Source organism: Thamnophis sirtalis, unplaced genomic scaffold (genome assembly GCF_051295495.1).
Source record: "Thamnophis sirtalis isolate CommonGarterSnake01/CBP01778 unplaced genomic scaffold, rThaSir2_p1.2 scaffold_11, whole genome shotgun sequence".
Lineage (NCBI taxonomy): Eukaryota > Metazoa > Chordata > Lepidosauria > Squamata > Natricidae > Thamnophis > Thamnophis sirtalis.
In genome coordinates, this window is record NW_028261391.1 from 55590644 (window position 1) to 55606231 (window position 15588).

General features: G+C 34.4%; 1 protein-coding gene across 16 annotated transcripts in view; it reads left to right on the forward strand.

Annotated features, from left to right (window-relative positions):
• The window catches only part of TCF7L2 (transcription factor 7 like 2), a 210723-nt gene that overhangs the window by 88229 nt on the left and 106906 nt on the right, over positions 1-15588 (forward strand). For all 16 annotated transcript variants that reach the window (XM_014068015.2, XM_014068021.2, XM_014068017.2 and 13 more), the window contains exon 4: positions 589-690. In XM_014068015.2, the coding sequence (XP_013923490.1) occupies positions 589-690 (102 nt within the window). The remainder of the gene's footprint in view (positions 1-588; positions 691-15588) is intronic.

Below are 15588 nucleotides of genomic sequence, written 5' to 3' on the forward strand. Positions count from 1 at the left end.
AATGATCATGAGGAGCCATGGTGGCACAGTGGTTAGAATGTAGTACTTCAAGCTACTTCTGCTGCCCGCCGGCTGACTGCATTTGGCAGTTCAAATCTCATTAGGCTCAAGGTTGACTCAGCCTTCCATCCTTCCGAGGTGGGTAAAATGAGGACCCAAATTGTTGGGGGCAATATGCTGACTCTGTAAACCACTTACAGAGGGAGGGCTGTAAAGTATGGTAAGCAGTATACAAGTCTAAGCGCTATTTCTATTGCAATTTTCCCTGCATTTTATTCCTTTCCATTTTGCTTCTGCGCAATGTCTTCTTTCTCCATTTTTAGTCCTTAGATAACAATATAAAGTTTGCCTTTTTCTTTATTTCAATAAATGTTCATTGGTAAATCCTATAAACTGCCTAGAATATAGGAGTTTTAGGTGGTCTGATAAAGTTTATAAATTAACAGTATGAAAATACTTGCTTATATCACCTCTGTTAAACATTTTTTAAAGTGTTTTTTATTTTGTTGTTGCATACCATTTAGTTCTCTTTTACTATGTTACTTGTCTATTTCCTTTCCTAACTGAAGTCTTTCTTTCTCCATCCAGTATCTCCAGATGAAATGGCCGTTGCTAGATGTCCAAGCGGGAAGCCTACAGAGCAGACAAGCCCTTAAAGATGCCAGGTCCCCATCTCCAGCTCACATTGTGGTGAGTCAAAGGCCTTCCTTTGGGGCACCCGGGGGAAAGCAATCAGTTTTGTTGACCACTTCTTCTCTCAAATGCACTGATGATGAAACTGAAAGAATGTCACACTGTGCAATAGTCAACCCTGTTAAAAAAAATTATTCATGTCTTGCGGAAAGTGTAGACTTAGTAAAATTAATTTTGATGAGGCTGTAGGAAATTGCTGAAGGTAAGAAACAGCTCATAAGCAACAGGAGTATTAGGTGTTGTAAAAATGCTGATACAGAATGTGAGAAATAGGAGTGCAAAAATATTTTTTTTAAGTGTCCTTTTTGTGACATAGGAAACTGATAAGTACATACATTAGTTTAAGTCTAAATCATTAGGGATTATATTTTTTATTTAAGAGTTTTTGTATTGTGTTGTTTTGCTGTTACGCTTTTATCAACTTAGAGGAGTTTACATGTTTCAGATTTGAAACAGTCCGTGTGCTCAGGTTTATAACTAAAACACATGGCATATAAAGAAAAGTGATGGAAAGGGAAGTAGAAAAGACGTTTATGTTCCGCTTGAAAATTAAAGGTACAAACAGTTCAAATATATAATTAAATGGCTGCTAATTTTGTAACAGTTGACAGGACTCTATACCAATTGGATCTATGTAGAAGTTATAAAATAGGCCTCCATTTATGTTCATTTTATTTTGAAAATATTTATACATGGCTATGCACTGTACATATATGTGCAAGTAGAAAGTCCTTTAAATATTTTAGGGCAAGTTTTTAACCATATTTTAATTGTTTATATAGATTGATCCAAATGCCAGATAGATTCTTCAGGTTGAACTAGGTTAATATGAATTTTTTTTCCCCTTAAAGTCTAATATAGTTATGAAAAAGCTTCTTTATAGTTGCATCTTATATTTCTTCATTTTTGAAAAAAAGATTATGTACAGGTATAAGCAACATTTAAAGCATAAGGCATGTGTGTGTGTTTGTGTGTTTGTGTAATATCTTGATTATTAATAATGACATGCTTGTTATATATCCTATTGATTTTTTTGACTGTTTAGGTGAAATGGTGAAAATAATCAGTTCCTTGTTCAGATTCCATACACTCAGTTATCATCTCTCACAGGAAACTGATTAAGAATCCAGGAAGCTTTTACTCCTTCACCCAGATAGGTGAGAGGACAGAAGTGGGTTGCTCCCGGTTCGGCCTGGATCAGGAGAACTGGTAGTGGTGGTGGCAGGAGGCTCCACTCCCCTGCTCATGCTGCACGCACAAGCAAACCAGTAGTAAAAAAAATAGAAACCCACCACTGTGAGAGGAGAAGAAAAGAGAATACTGGAAAACAAATATATAATATAGTGTAGTGTAGTGTAGTATAATGTAATGTAATATAATGCAATGTAATATATTTATTCATGGACACTTCAATGCTGCTGCTTGGAGGTCCAATAGACCAATTCTACTCCAACCCTCCAGAATTTGGGTAAACTGGTCCCACCGCTCTGCTGCCAGATTTGCAGTCAAGCCAATCATTCCCATCCCACTACTTTTATGCCCTTGATCATTCTGTTTCTCTCTCAGGTAAAGAAATACCTCTGAAATTATGATAGGTCACAGGTTAACTAGTAGTGATTAAAATGATGTTTCCTTGGACAGAAAGTTAGACTTTTCAGTTTCCTCCATCATCTTCTATATGGTTCTGGAGACTTTCTCATGTCCTTAGAGGATTTTTTAAAAATGGAATTATAACTTTCCTTTTTAGGATACACTGCTAGCACATATAAATGGCAGCCAAGTCTATATTCAGCCTTTTAGTGAAACAACTTAAATAAAAAGTTGTTTTCTGGTCATTATTAGATATAATATAATGATTGCAAGATTTTTTTTCCTAATATTATCAATTTATTGAAATTTTTACATTGATATATTGAAAGGAAGAAACCGTTACTTTCAAATTTCTCATTTAGAATCTGAAAATGGTTTTACATAATAATTTATATAGCTTATATAATAGTGCAGTGTTTTTTGTTTTTCCTCTTCAAGTTTTTTTCTTACATCAAAACTACAAATCAAGACTATTTGTAAATACAGGAATCTATGTACTTTTATATAATTTTTTGTTATGCAATAACTTAAATTCAAGTATTGCATGCCAGGTAATAGTGTTTTGGTAATCATAAAGCAAATTCCTCAGGAATTTCTGAGATTTCTTTTTCCACTTGTGAAGAAGATTTTTGAAATCTTGGGAATACTGTGGAATGGATTTCTACAATACAACTACTCTCACACTAGTATCTAATAAGCATATTCGGAGTAATTGAAAAAACATCCCTGAAGAATTGTGGTGTCAGGAGAATTTGGAACACCCACAGATACTTAACCAAGGCACTGTAGGGTGAAACCACAGAGGAAACAAACACCTAATATACTTGCCAAGTAATATATTTATTCTATATATTTATTGTGAGTCCTTTTGCAAAAATATGCAAAACCATAAATGAGAAACACACATACACACACACACACACTGAAAAGTGGGCAGGTTATTCTAATACAGAAGTAGATCCATAAGAGCAGAGGTTTTTTTTAAGCATTTGAATAGGATTGGAAATGAACTGAGACAGGACTTCAATGATACAAGCTAAAGTTCTCTAACTTCTGTTACAACTTTCACTGCCATATTTCATATCAATTGAACACTAAGACTGTCTTGAAAAGCCATCTCATACTTAAGATAGTCCAATAATTCTAGCTAATATTTTAGTAACTACTTGAAACATTGTAGTAAAATGTATATGTAAGATTTAAACTGAATTTTGAATTATGTTAGCAGTATCACCAAATTATTCAAACAAATTATTCATTTTATATTTATTTCTCCTATTGTAGCAGCTCTTCTTTCTTTCCTTATACGAGAGTTGTCACAAAACTAACACAGGAGATATTTGGGATTGCATCCTTGTGTCAGTTCTTTTTCTTGCTAAGTTGTTCAAATATGCTATATTTGCACACAGGCTGCCCGTTGAAATCCACCCAAATTTTATGGTGTTACAAAGGGAAGAACTTGTGCATCATTCATTTCATTTCTCATGAGAAGTGTGCTGTATAATATAAGGTCAAAGAGGACCATGCATTTCAAAATGCAGTTTTGTCAGTGACACTTCTAATAGGATTGTAACTTCTTATGAATTCTGGTTGTAATAATATTACTACTGCGTGATTCACAAAGAAGCTTTTCTTCAAAGTTTGTTGGCCCACATTAATTGTTTGAACTGCACATATCATAATTGAAATTGATGTTAATGACATGCATATTTTTGCCTGAATATGGAGATACACAGGCAAAACTAGGGTAAAAGTGAAATAAAGTATGTGCATGTATTTAAATATAATTCTTAGCTTTTACTATATGTCTACATGAACATAAAATAATGTTGCTGATTGCCATTTTGTTTCATAGCTTCTCTCTTGAGATACGACATAAGGTATTTTGTGTTATGTTGCCTTTTGGGACTGTATTCCTGCCTAACCAGAGAAACAGCAATAATTCATAAATGTATGCTTCACTATTCATGATTTTTCTAGAATGTGTAAATCTAGATTTGTGGCAAAAAACAAATTGCCTCTCATTTTTAGTATGGTACGTTTTTACATGAAAAGTGCACTTGGAGATTAAACAGTTTTTTTATTGTGTGCATGTAGGACTATTTTACTAGGACACATGTCAATGCATAGGCAAATTTCAAAATATGGTATGCTTATTTTATTACTTCTTCCATTCTTAGTACAGTGAATCAGTGATTACTTCAAGTTTCATATATTCCTCTGGGATTACAAAAAGGCAAAGTTCTAATGTTTGTGCAATGGTACTATATTAATCACAAAGAAAGACCAGTGTTTTCCTTTAAATGAGAAAGTTGCTGTAGGTTGGAAAATATAACAGCTGGTGTGGATAAAATGCTATTGTGTAACCTTCCTATTACAAAGCTAGTATCTAATAATAATAATATGGTCACTTTGTATTCTTCATAAATATTGTCCCAAACTTTTCTTTACAAGGAGTTACAAATAACTAATTAATATCCAGTTAAGCATTATAAATAACACACAAAGTTGTATGACTAGATAAATAACACATCTGTAATATCTGCAGACCTTTTTGACCCAAAAGATCTTTTTCATTTTATGAGTGTATGTAGTAAACAATAAAAGGCAATTGCAATAAGACAGTCATACCTATGCTGCTGATATACCAAACCAATAGTTATGATTCACATATCTTCATTTGAGCCTTCAGTTATATATTACATATTTCATTTCATAAATTGTAATATTGTCAGTTCATCAGGTGAATGAAGGTGATAAATATAATCTGCTTCCATCCATCCATCCATCAATCCAACAATTTGCTGGATAGGGAATACAGGATATCAGGCATTGCCATTTAAAGTCTTGTATAAATCAAAGGTATTGAATATATTATTTCTACCATTTATTGAGAGTTGTATCAGATTATATCAGATTAAAATGCTATTGTGTTTAATTGCTTTGCCATAGAATGCATGATCTTGGGCATTCCACAACATTGGCATTTGATCATCTTCATTTATCCAAAGATATTGGTAGAAAAATGTTCAAATGAAGGAGTGTATACATAATTTTTCAGTAGCAGTCAACAGCTGTGCTAGCAGTTTTTCCATTGTAGTCTCTGAAAAATCCCAAATATTCTTAATGATGTATAAAGGTTAATTTATAAAACAATTTATTGGTTAACTTATTTGTTGCATATGAATCAATATGACATATTGTTTCATTAGCTACTATGAGCATGAGAAGACTGATAAACTTTGTTTTAGAAGAATTTCTTGATATTAGGTATAATATTTCCCATTAGAAACATTCTAGAGTCATCCAGCCATCATTGTTAAAATAATAAGGACAGGCTTTGCATTGCTTTAACATTGGCCAAGAATATACTATAAGGTGCTGTAAGTAGGAAAAGTGGTTTTGGTATCAAAGCTCTAGAGACATGAGCTACACATCACCATAAACAGGCAAGGCTACAGGGAAATTATAGTATGTATATTTAGTTATGAAGTATATTTAGACCTGTATGTATATTGTTTTAGGTATAGGTATAGGAATTTGGGTAAAACTCAGTGAAGCACATACGTAAGGCTGAACTAGGGTATTGATAGAATGGCTGTTCATTAATTCGTTCTGTGAATCCTGATAACAGAATCAGGTTTTCTTTATTGCACAGCTTAAAAAGTCCGGTCTACATGGTCTTGTACAAAATGCTCTAACTAAAATATTTTGCAGGCACACCTTTTAAAGCCGCCTAATGGGTTACCTTTTCACCTTTCTTACTTACTCTGCTCAAAGGGGGCCTTGCAGAAGGGGACTGAAAGTTATACAGGCCAGGTGTGTTAACTTGAGTTTATCGCATTTCAAAACTGTCCTGATTGCTTTTGCTTTTATGTCAGAGGTAAAAAGGTTTTTAGATTTGGAGATTGTTTGGAGGAAAATTAAAATGTATCTGTATGCAGTGCAAATTCTTCTCCACTGTCTCCTCACACCTGCCCCCACTTTGTTAGGTGGTTAGAAGGATTATTCACATGTTTCATAACAGTTTCTATATAATCACGAGGGCAATAATATTTTGGCATTATTTACTGTTTACTCCTCCATAATGTCATTACCGGATATGATTTTTACATATCAAATATTGAGTAACAATAAGACAGACTTAATGAAGTAGCTGATACAGAACTGCAGACAATTTGTTACTAAAGTTAAAGTGCAGAGAGATCTGAAGCCACTGAAAAGAATGGAATTAAGTAGTTCCAGAATAATATTTGAGTAATAGGATATTCTAATACCAATATAATAAAAAGGATAGGTGTGGAGAAAGGTGCTAATGTTAATAGAAAAAGTAAAACTAATACCTTACGAGATGAAACACAGTAATATATAAACACATAAACTTTAAAATGTTTTGTATTTTAGGAATTTGGATTCAATAGTTCAATTTAACTTAAGAATGTCAGGAAAGTAACACATTCTGTCCTTAAAATGAAGATAGAAACAGCTGTTAGTCTAAACCAGTGGTCTTCAACCTTGGCAACTTTAAGACCTGTGGACTTCAACTCCCAGAGTTGAAGTCCACAGGTCTTAAAGTTGCCAAGGTTGAAGACCACTGGTCTAAACTATTAAAAGTTCATGTTTTCAAATTAAAAGGAAAAAAAATCACACAAATTAGCCAAAACATGATATAAAATCTTAAATTCTTCCCGTGGAATAAATGCTTTTGGAAACAATAAGAAACTAATAAGTAGCTGTAAAAAAATAAACACAAAAGCAGCCTGACCTTTCTGAAGACAGGAAGGTCCATAGTTACACATTGATAGCGATTCTCAAACTTCCATGCAGTTGTTACCTGTAATTACTTCTGTGGGAGGAACATTTTGGTTCTTGCACTTAATTGCCACAGAGGTAATGAATGATGACAGATGATTTGGATTATTTAAGTAGGCCACCCAGAAAAAAGTTCACAGGCTTTTCCTCTTTTTCTTATAGCAACAGTCAAAGTGCAATAGATTTGTATTTGTCTATTGATTGTAGTTTTAGGAATGTTGTTACAGGCTATAGGGCTATTAAAAGTAAGGCCCTGGATCAGTAATATTAAAACCTAATAAGGGGTGTGTTACAGGAAAAGGGTATTGGCATTTAAAATGACATGTAATCACAAAAAAATCATTCTGGGAATCTAGAGATTTGAACTAACTGGAAGTTTCCTGATTTCCTTCTGAAGGTTAATTGTGTCTGAGGCTGTAAATATATAAGAGACAGCTTGTAAATGAGCATATATTTTATACAGAGTCTACATTCTATAGTGTCTATGTGAGTGGGTGGCAATCACAAATTTAAATGCAACAGCAACAATAATATCCAGAATTCATAATTTAAGGAATCTGTAATTTAATATTATAATATTTTATTAAATAGTTATTCATAGCATCATAACCAAGTAGAAATCTTTTGCTAATGATATTGTCTTTAATACCATTGGTAGTTCACAGGCAGTCTATTGGCAGGAAATATACTTGCCCCATTCTGTTATAGCACTGTATATAGTATTGGCAATGTAGCAGCTGGGGATTATGAGATTATATTGCAATACATCTGGAGGGACTCTGGTGGGAAAATAATATAATTAGTCTGTTTTATATTGGGTGAGAGGGACAGTGTTGGACCTAACTGCACAGCCATTAAAATAGGTGTGAAATGTCTCCTGTTGATGATATCTAATGGAATGTGTGAAAGTGGGAAGTTGCTCATAGGATATGATTTTTTACAGAACTCTGTCTTCAGGATGACCTTCATAAAACTCACAATTACTGCTGTGTGCACGCTATGCTTCACTTCTAGGAGGGAGGGAGAAAGAGAGACAGAGAGAGTTCGGTGAACAGGATGACAGGATTTGATATAAACCAGCAGCGCAGTGTTTCTGCCTTTAAGTGCAAACCTTTTCACAATGCCATACATTGTGCATTCCATCACCTCAGTACTGAGTGCAATGTAGTTAAAGCACATTCTGCAAACAGGAAATGCTGAATACCACGTTGTGTGCTTTTCATGGAGATAAAGTAATGGGAGACCGTTTTTTAAGCACTTGGTGCTTAAGGGAGAGGAAGTTACAGTGAGAATGTGAGAACATATCAGGCATTTTTTTTTGCCAAACTAGGCACAAAATGGACAAAACCTTTGAATTCTGAAGGTTGATAATGCTATTTCAGTTTTAACAAATTGTTGTAGCAAAATGTGAGAGTAGTTCACAGTGTAAAATTGCCCCAGTGTAAAAAGTGGCTGGCTTTAGTTTTTCCTCAATAGTTTCCTATCATGTTCATTTGATTTTGTTTTTTTAAATGGGACCATTGTTATTTTTAATATTTATGTACTATTGAAAAAAAATGATAATAAAGCACAGAATTCCCTCTGCCCCCAATCTTGGCAAGTCCTACTATCTCTGGTATTAAAAAACATTGTGTTAGTTTTCTTGGCAGCCTTTTGGAAAAAGGAGTTGCAACACCAGGCTTCTAGGCAAAAGTTCAAAAAGTAAAGGCGATTGAGAAGCTAGAGTAGTGGGAATAGTAATCAGCCACTGCTGCTTCAGTAAAATAAATGAAGTGAAGCTTTTTAAGTTTGAGTAGATTGTGTGGGTACAAGTCAAGCTTTACCATCGGTTGTGAACATTTACAGACAAAAACTGGGACATAAAAAAATATCATGTTCACTGGACAAGGTCTCAGTTGTTTCCTTGATTTTTCATACTCAGAAGTGGATTTTAGAAGGTTAACTGTTTATTATTCATCCATGCTTTAGAGGTGCTTAAAATTGTTTGCCTTTTGGAAGTGATTAAACATGTCAGAAGAAGATAAGAGAAGGGTCACCGTGTTCTCCACATATTTATCTAACATTCAAGTTGAATGTTCCATGTGTTTAAAAGATTGCTACTCCCACTCCCCTCCATGTATTTTTTACTTTTTAAAAATTTTAAGTACAGAATATTAAAGAGGAAAACGTGTCATGCATTCTTATTAGGAATGGGGATATATATATATATATATATATATATATATATATATATATATATATATATATATATATATATATATATATATATATATATATATATATATATATATGTTGTATTTGTGCTGATAAATAATATGTGTGTGTGTGTGCGTGCGTGCATCATGCCTATAATTAATTGGAAAGATAATATCAAGCCAGCAAAGGAGTTGCTCTTTAATTTATAAGATATTCTAATGCTGACGAGAGTTTTGAAATAAAGTGAAATTTGAGAAGCAACTTGTTGCCTCATAGTGTTTTAGATCTTTAAATTCTTTATGTCAAAATATAAAGAGTTTATGAAGAGTAAAGTGGAGAAGATTTGTAGTCTTCCGCCCATACTTTCACTGCTTTATCCTAGAAACAAACAAGACTCTGTAATTTGTCAGCTGTTTCAGAAGGCATTTGAAAAAAAATGGAACTTTGCAAGTCTTCTGTCAGCATCTTTTAAAATGTGTGTTTGGAGGAAAATGAAGTAGGAGAAAAGTAGTTTCTTCAGGGCATAACTATATGAAGCATCCTTGCAAGGAGCTAAAACTTGTTTTAGTAGGTTCGTTCTTGTCTTTTTCAGGACCAGGAACTAACAGGTAGTTCTTGGCTTATAATCATTTGGTAAATGCCTATTCAAAGTTACAACAGCACAAAGTTACAACAGATTTATGACCATTTCTCACATTTACAACTCTTGCCACATCCACATGCTTACATGATCATGATCAAAATCCAGATGCTTGGCAACTGGAATGTATTTATGACAGTTGCAATGTCCTGGGGTCATATGATCACCTTTTGCCAGCTTCTGACAATCAAAGTCAATGGGGAAGCCAGATCCATTCAAAAATCATGTTACTAACTTAATAACCCTACTGATTCACAACAACTGTGGCAAGAAAGGTCATAAAATGGGGAAAGACTCGCTTAACAATTGTGTTGTTTAGCAACATAAATTTTGGACTCAATTGTGACCAAACAGATACAGCCTGAGGAAGGACAAAATCCCATTTAATAGCTCACACAAGGTATATGGCAGTGATGGCGAATGTTTGCAGTATTGTTAATTGTATAAACTTAATTTGGCTTGGCAGGAAAATATTACTATAGTTTATAATAATATGGAATTATTTTACATTTATAATGGTATTGTTAATGTAGTTAACTAACTGCAACTATTGTTAAAGTAATTATTTATAAATTTTCCACATTTATAGTAAGATGTGGACTGTTCCAGAAAATCACATTCAGATGTAGTAGATTAGATAAATTTTGTGCCATTTTAAAATGACATAGATTAAGGCAATCTGTTGTCTGAATCTCGTCCAATTTGTCTGTGTGCTTTTGCCATACATTAGGTCACCTCCATATTTATATAATATACAGGCTAATATATGAATAGTTAAACTTCCATGAGTATCAAAATATATAAATGGCAACATTCTCTGTTAAGTTTTGTCTCTGCTACAAAGTCATTAATTGTCCAGAGCCAATATGGAGAAATAGCATGTGAAGTCACATGTGCATGTGCATGGACACACATTCAGTCCTTAAAACCATGATAAATCAGTAATAATATTAACCCTATTTAAAAGATTGTTGAAAAAAATCAGAATATGAACACTAAAAAATAAAATAATCTTTTTGGTTTTCTTCCTCCCTAGAGCTCCCTGCCTGCATATGCAACTGATTAACAGTGGCTAATTTGGATCATATTAAAGATGAAAGCTATCTGCTTGCATTTTGCAAGACAGAAAGCCAGATTTTTGATATCTTGTGATTATTTACCAGAAAAAACATGACAGAGTAAAATGATGGATCATCAAATTACATGCTTTAGTGTTCTGGGTCAATAGCTAAAGAGAGGTGCATGAACCTTATAATAACAGTTCAAATAATATCATAGAGTAAGGTGTGTAAATTTTCCTTTCCACCGTTTCCATACCAAGATATAGGTTGATATTAAAACCAAGGTGCTAATATAATCTGAATGGTCTAAAATGACATACAATAATGTTTGTATATTTTCATGTAACTCATTGAAGAAAAGACTTTTGCTCAATTCTATCTGTACTTTCCTCCCCCTTCACTATAAAAATATAGCAGTCAGCATTATCTGAGCTTTATAAGCCAAGAGGTCTGGAGTCTGCTTGATATTTCAGAAGTACATGTGTAAGTTATTAAATACTTTCTTATTTCTTATGGTGGACTGTGTATTCATGTATTTTGCTCTTGGGAAGCCAGGGAAAGATAGGAAGCAGAGGTGAAGCAGCCAGTTATAAACAGTTTTGGCAAACCTGTAATGGAAGTTTTGAGTAGTTTGGAGAACCGGCAAATACCACCGCTGGCTGGCTGTGCCCCCATCTATTTGCTGTCTCCCAAGTCCCAGCTGATCGGCTTCTCAGATGATCGGCTGGGTCTTCTTCTGTTCTGCACAGGAGAACCGAACTGGAAAGCAGGTTAGTGGGGTGGAGTGCAAATGGAGATTTTACAGTATCCTTCCCCTGGAGTGGGAACAGAATGAGGATTTTGCAGTATCCTTCCCCTGCCACGCCCACTAAGCCACACTCACCAAGCCACACCATGCACACAGAACTGGTAGTAAAATTTTTTGAATCCCACCACTGATAGGAAGGCGATCCCAATCTATAGCACAGTAGTAAGTTCACCAAAAGAAATAAGCAATTGAGTAGCCAAGTCTAGACTGCAAATGTTATATCACACTATTTGTTTTTGCATGGCTATATGAGCCCACCACAGTTTCAGCTGGCATTTTAAAAACTCAGAGTTGGAGTCCATTGTTCCAAGGACTCATTGTTGCTATTTCTCACGTGTTCAACTTACTCTATGTCCACATAATGGCCATATTTCTTTTTAAAGTTCAGGTTTTAGAACTATGACTCAGACTCCACCAAGGAGGACTGAAGACATTCTGGTTCTGGTTTTATTCCGTGGACTGAATTGACAGAGGTTTCTTCAGCCATTGCTTCAGCCTTGATCTCTGCTTCTTCTTCTTCCTCTTCTAATTGAGCCAGACATTACATTGCTAGTGTTGGTAACTCAGTTCAACAGTATCCTCCAAAAACCAAAGGTCCACTTAGCCATCATTTTTCTCTTCCATTTGTAGTAGATAAAAGTGAAATGAATTAAGTGCTCCCTTTCTTCTCACTCTTGACAGTTATTGATTCTCTCTGAAACATTATAATTTGCAATCTGATTTTCTCTTGATACAAGGAATTCTATTTGTTGCAATAGCTAAGCTGTCTAATGACACTGCATTTAACACAGCATTGCTGTGTTTCAAATCAGTTTTAAATATGCATTTTAATAAGTAGACATCGTGAAGAAACTTTAGTTGAAAAACTATTGATAAAAAACCAGCAACTAATCACATTGGGACATTCTAGTGAAGTGACTGATGCTTTTAGAAGAGATAGAACTTAATATTTCACTATAACTCAGTCCATATTTCAATCCAGCTTTTCTTTATTTGGTCCCCTTGAGAGATAAAAAGTTTGCAAATGCCAGAATTACCATCACTTCAAGGAATAGAGTCACACCAACAACAAGAATCTTGTTCTTCTCTGAAGTGAAATCTTATACAAACTTACTATAGTAGCCATGGAATTGCCATAACCAAGTGCCCCTGAAGGATCTATTTATCTTTTTTGAAAATAAAAGTGTCACCTAGACTAACAGAGACTTCAGAAACCAATAGCATGCAATTGTGCTTTGTGGTATAACAGCTTCTATGCTAAGGCTTAAGTAGCTTTGTAAGCTTCTAAAAATATTTCACTCCAATTAAAATCCGCAAGGCTGCTTTCTATGTTATTTATTTGATTTCCTCAAAGCAGCTACAAAATTGAAAAAAAAAACAGAAGATAAAAAGTTTTTAAAAATCAGTTAAAAAGCAATAATAAAAGTGAGAACAATTAATCTGTGGAATGACTGACTTCCAGAAGTTGTGAGTGCTGTATCACTTGAGGTTTTCAAGAAGAAACTGGACAGCTGTTTGTCTGAAATGGTAGAGTGTCTCCTTCCGCAAGGAGTTGAACTAGAAGATCTTCAAGATCCCTTTCAACCCTATTATTCTATATTCTAGAATATTTTATATTCTAAATTGCTACCAAATGCATACATTGTATTAACAAAGTGCTACTTGTATAAGAAGTTACCTTGATTTCTGCAGAAATGGATTAGCTGAAAGCAGCTGCCTTTAGTTTAGTTTAACACAGATGTGCAGAATTTCAATTGCCATGTAGAACTGTGTTTAGTTGTGATCACTGACATTAATAAAATAGTATATAATTCCCAGCAATCATAACCAAAGGAATAATATATTGTCAATTATTCTACATCTCCATAGCAAATTCCATGTTGATCAGACTGGTCCTTCTGCCCCAGGAATTGATTTTAGAAGGTGTGTGGTAGCATAGTTGGAGGTGACATTTTTACATGACAGGAAAAAAGTCTGATTGTAAAGGTTAGAGGCTGCTTCTACATTTCTTCAACATAACTATATTAAATCATTTTAATATGGCATTGTTTGCAGTGGTATAAAAAGCTAAACCAAAGATTTTATATCTGTTCCAGTTGTACTCCCTGCTTACTAGAAGAAGAGTGAATGGATTGAACAGCAAATGTTGGAATGATGATAATCAGTCGTTCCCAGCTGGTTATATGCATTGCAGGATGTTGGCAGGCCCTTTAAACAGAAAACCTCATATCTGCTTTTGTTTATCCTTTTGCTTCAGGCAAGGCTGCAAACTTAATAAACGGCATGAAACCTAATAAATATAAAAGAGCATTAGAGAAATTACACCATCTTTGCCTACCTGCAATATTTTAATAACACACTGGGCATGTATTATTGCTTCACAAAAGCACCCACATGGCAAAGGTTTTCACTGAGGATTCCTCGTTGGAAACATTTCTCTTTGTGGGGTTACCACTTTTCCTGGGTATGTCTACGGCGGCTCCCTAAAGCTAATAATTTAGGGTTTCAGGCCACAGTTCCATAACGATGCAAGGGCTGGTTTTTCAAAAGTGTGTTTTATAGTAGTGTTTATAATGTTACAAACCATTATTTCTCTTACAAATGAAAGACATTCCTTGAAGTAGAAGCACAATGTACAGTCGGTGTCACTTAGTATTAATAATAATACTTCAATACACAAGTATATTTACTTTCATGTTTTCCGTCTGTATCTTCAGCCTAGCTGACTGTCAGCAGAACTCTTACGAGTGAAGCTTTCCTAGGGAGAAACAATGAGCCTAGAAGCCCAGCCACCTTGGAGACAGAAAGTAGAGGTGGGAGGAAAAAAAAGATTTGTGTTGAGTACATTGCTATGATTTATGATTCATTATGAAAGAACTGGCTTTCATGCATTAACCCTAATATAAGTGAAATATAATGTGCATTTGAAAAACTCCAAAATTTCTATTTATACAGCTAATGGTTTGTTGAATACATTCCCTGCAACTGTAGGCTGATTATTAATAGTAAGTGTGAATTGGGTCAGAAGAACAGTATAATTTGAAGACCTTGAACTGTTTTTTCTCAGTTAAGAGCTGCAGGCTGCATCACTTAATCTAAAATTAATTAATTTAGTGATGTGGGAAGCACATAATGTGATAAACCTAGAGTATGCTGAATTACAGGTATTTGTTTCACAGAATACTTTCCTTAAAATATCTGAACATTTATTGATTTATCCTCCTTTGAGCTAACAATAACTGGATTAACTGAAAGGGGTCTTTTCTTCGTAGCGCAGTCTACTATTAATATCTTATGTATAACTTGTTTGTGTGAAGTTCCTTTTATTCCAATAAACCCCCTCATTAGAAACCTTATTAGTGGATTATAACTTTATAGCCTTTATATTGGCTACTTTGTAGACATCCGTCTACTTTCTTATATGTTCATCCAAATGCCATTTACCACCAAAATACAGTTTCAACATGTCCAAGGGAAATGCCTCCACAGACATGCAGACATTAGATAAACAGTGTTCTGGATCCTGGTAGATATCTGTTAAAAAAATCCAAGTCGGTATCCAGTCAGAAGATAAAGAAGGACATTTAGGAAAAGAGGTTAAGAAAGTAGATAAAGTTGGGAAAGTATTAGAAGAAAATGTTTGGGAAGGGCGGGTATTTTAATTTATTCTGTGCCTACAGGACATGGGACCTGGTTATTTGAGGGACTGTCTCTCTCCAATTGCATCTTCCGGTCCTACCAGATTTAGTACAGAAGGCATGCTGCAGATTCTGTCATTCGGGGCACTA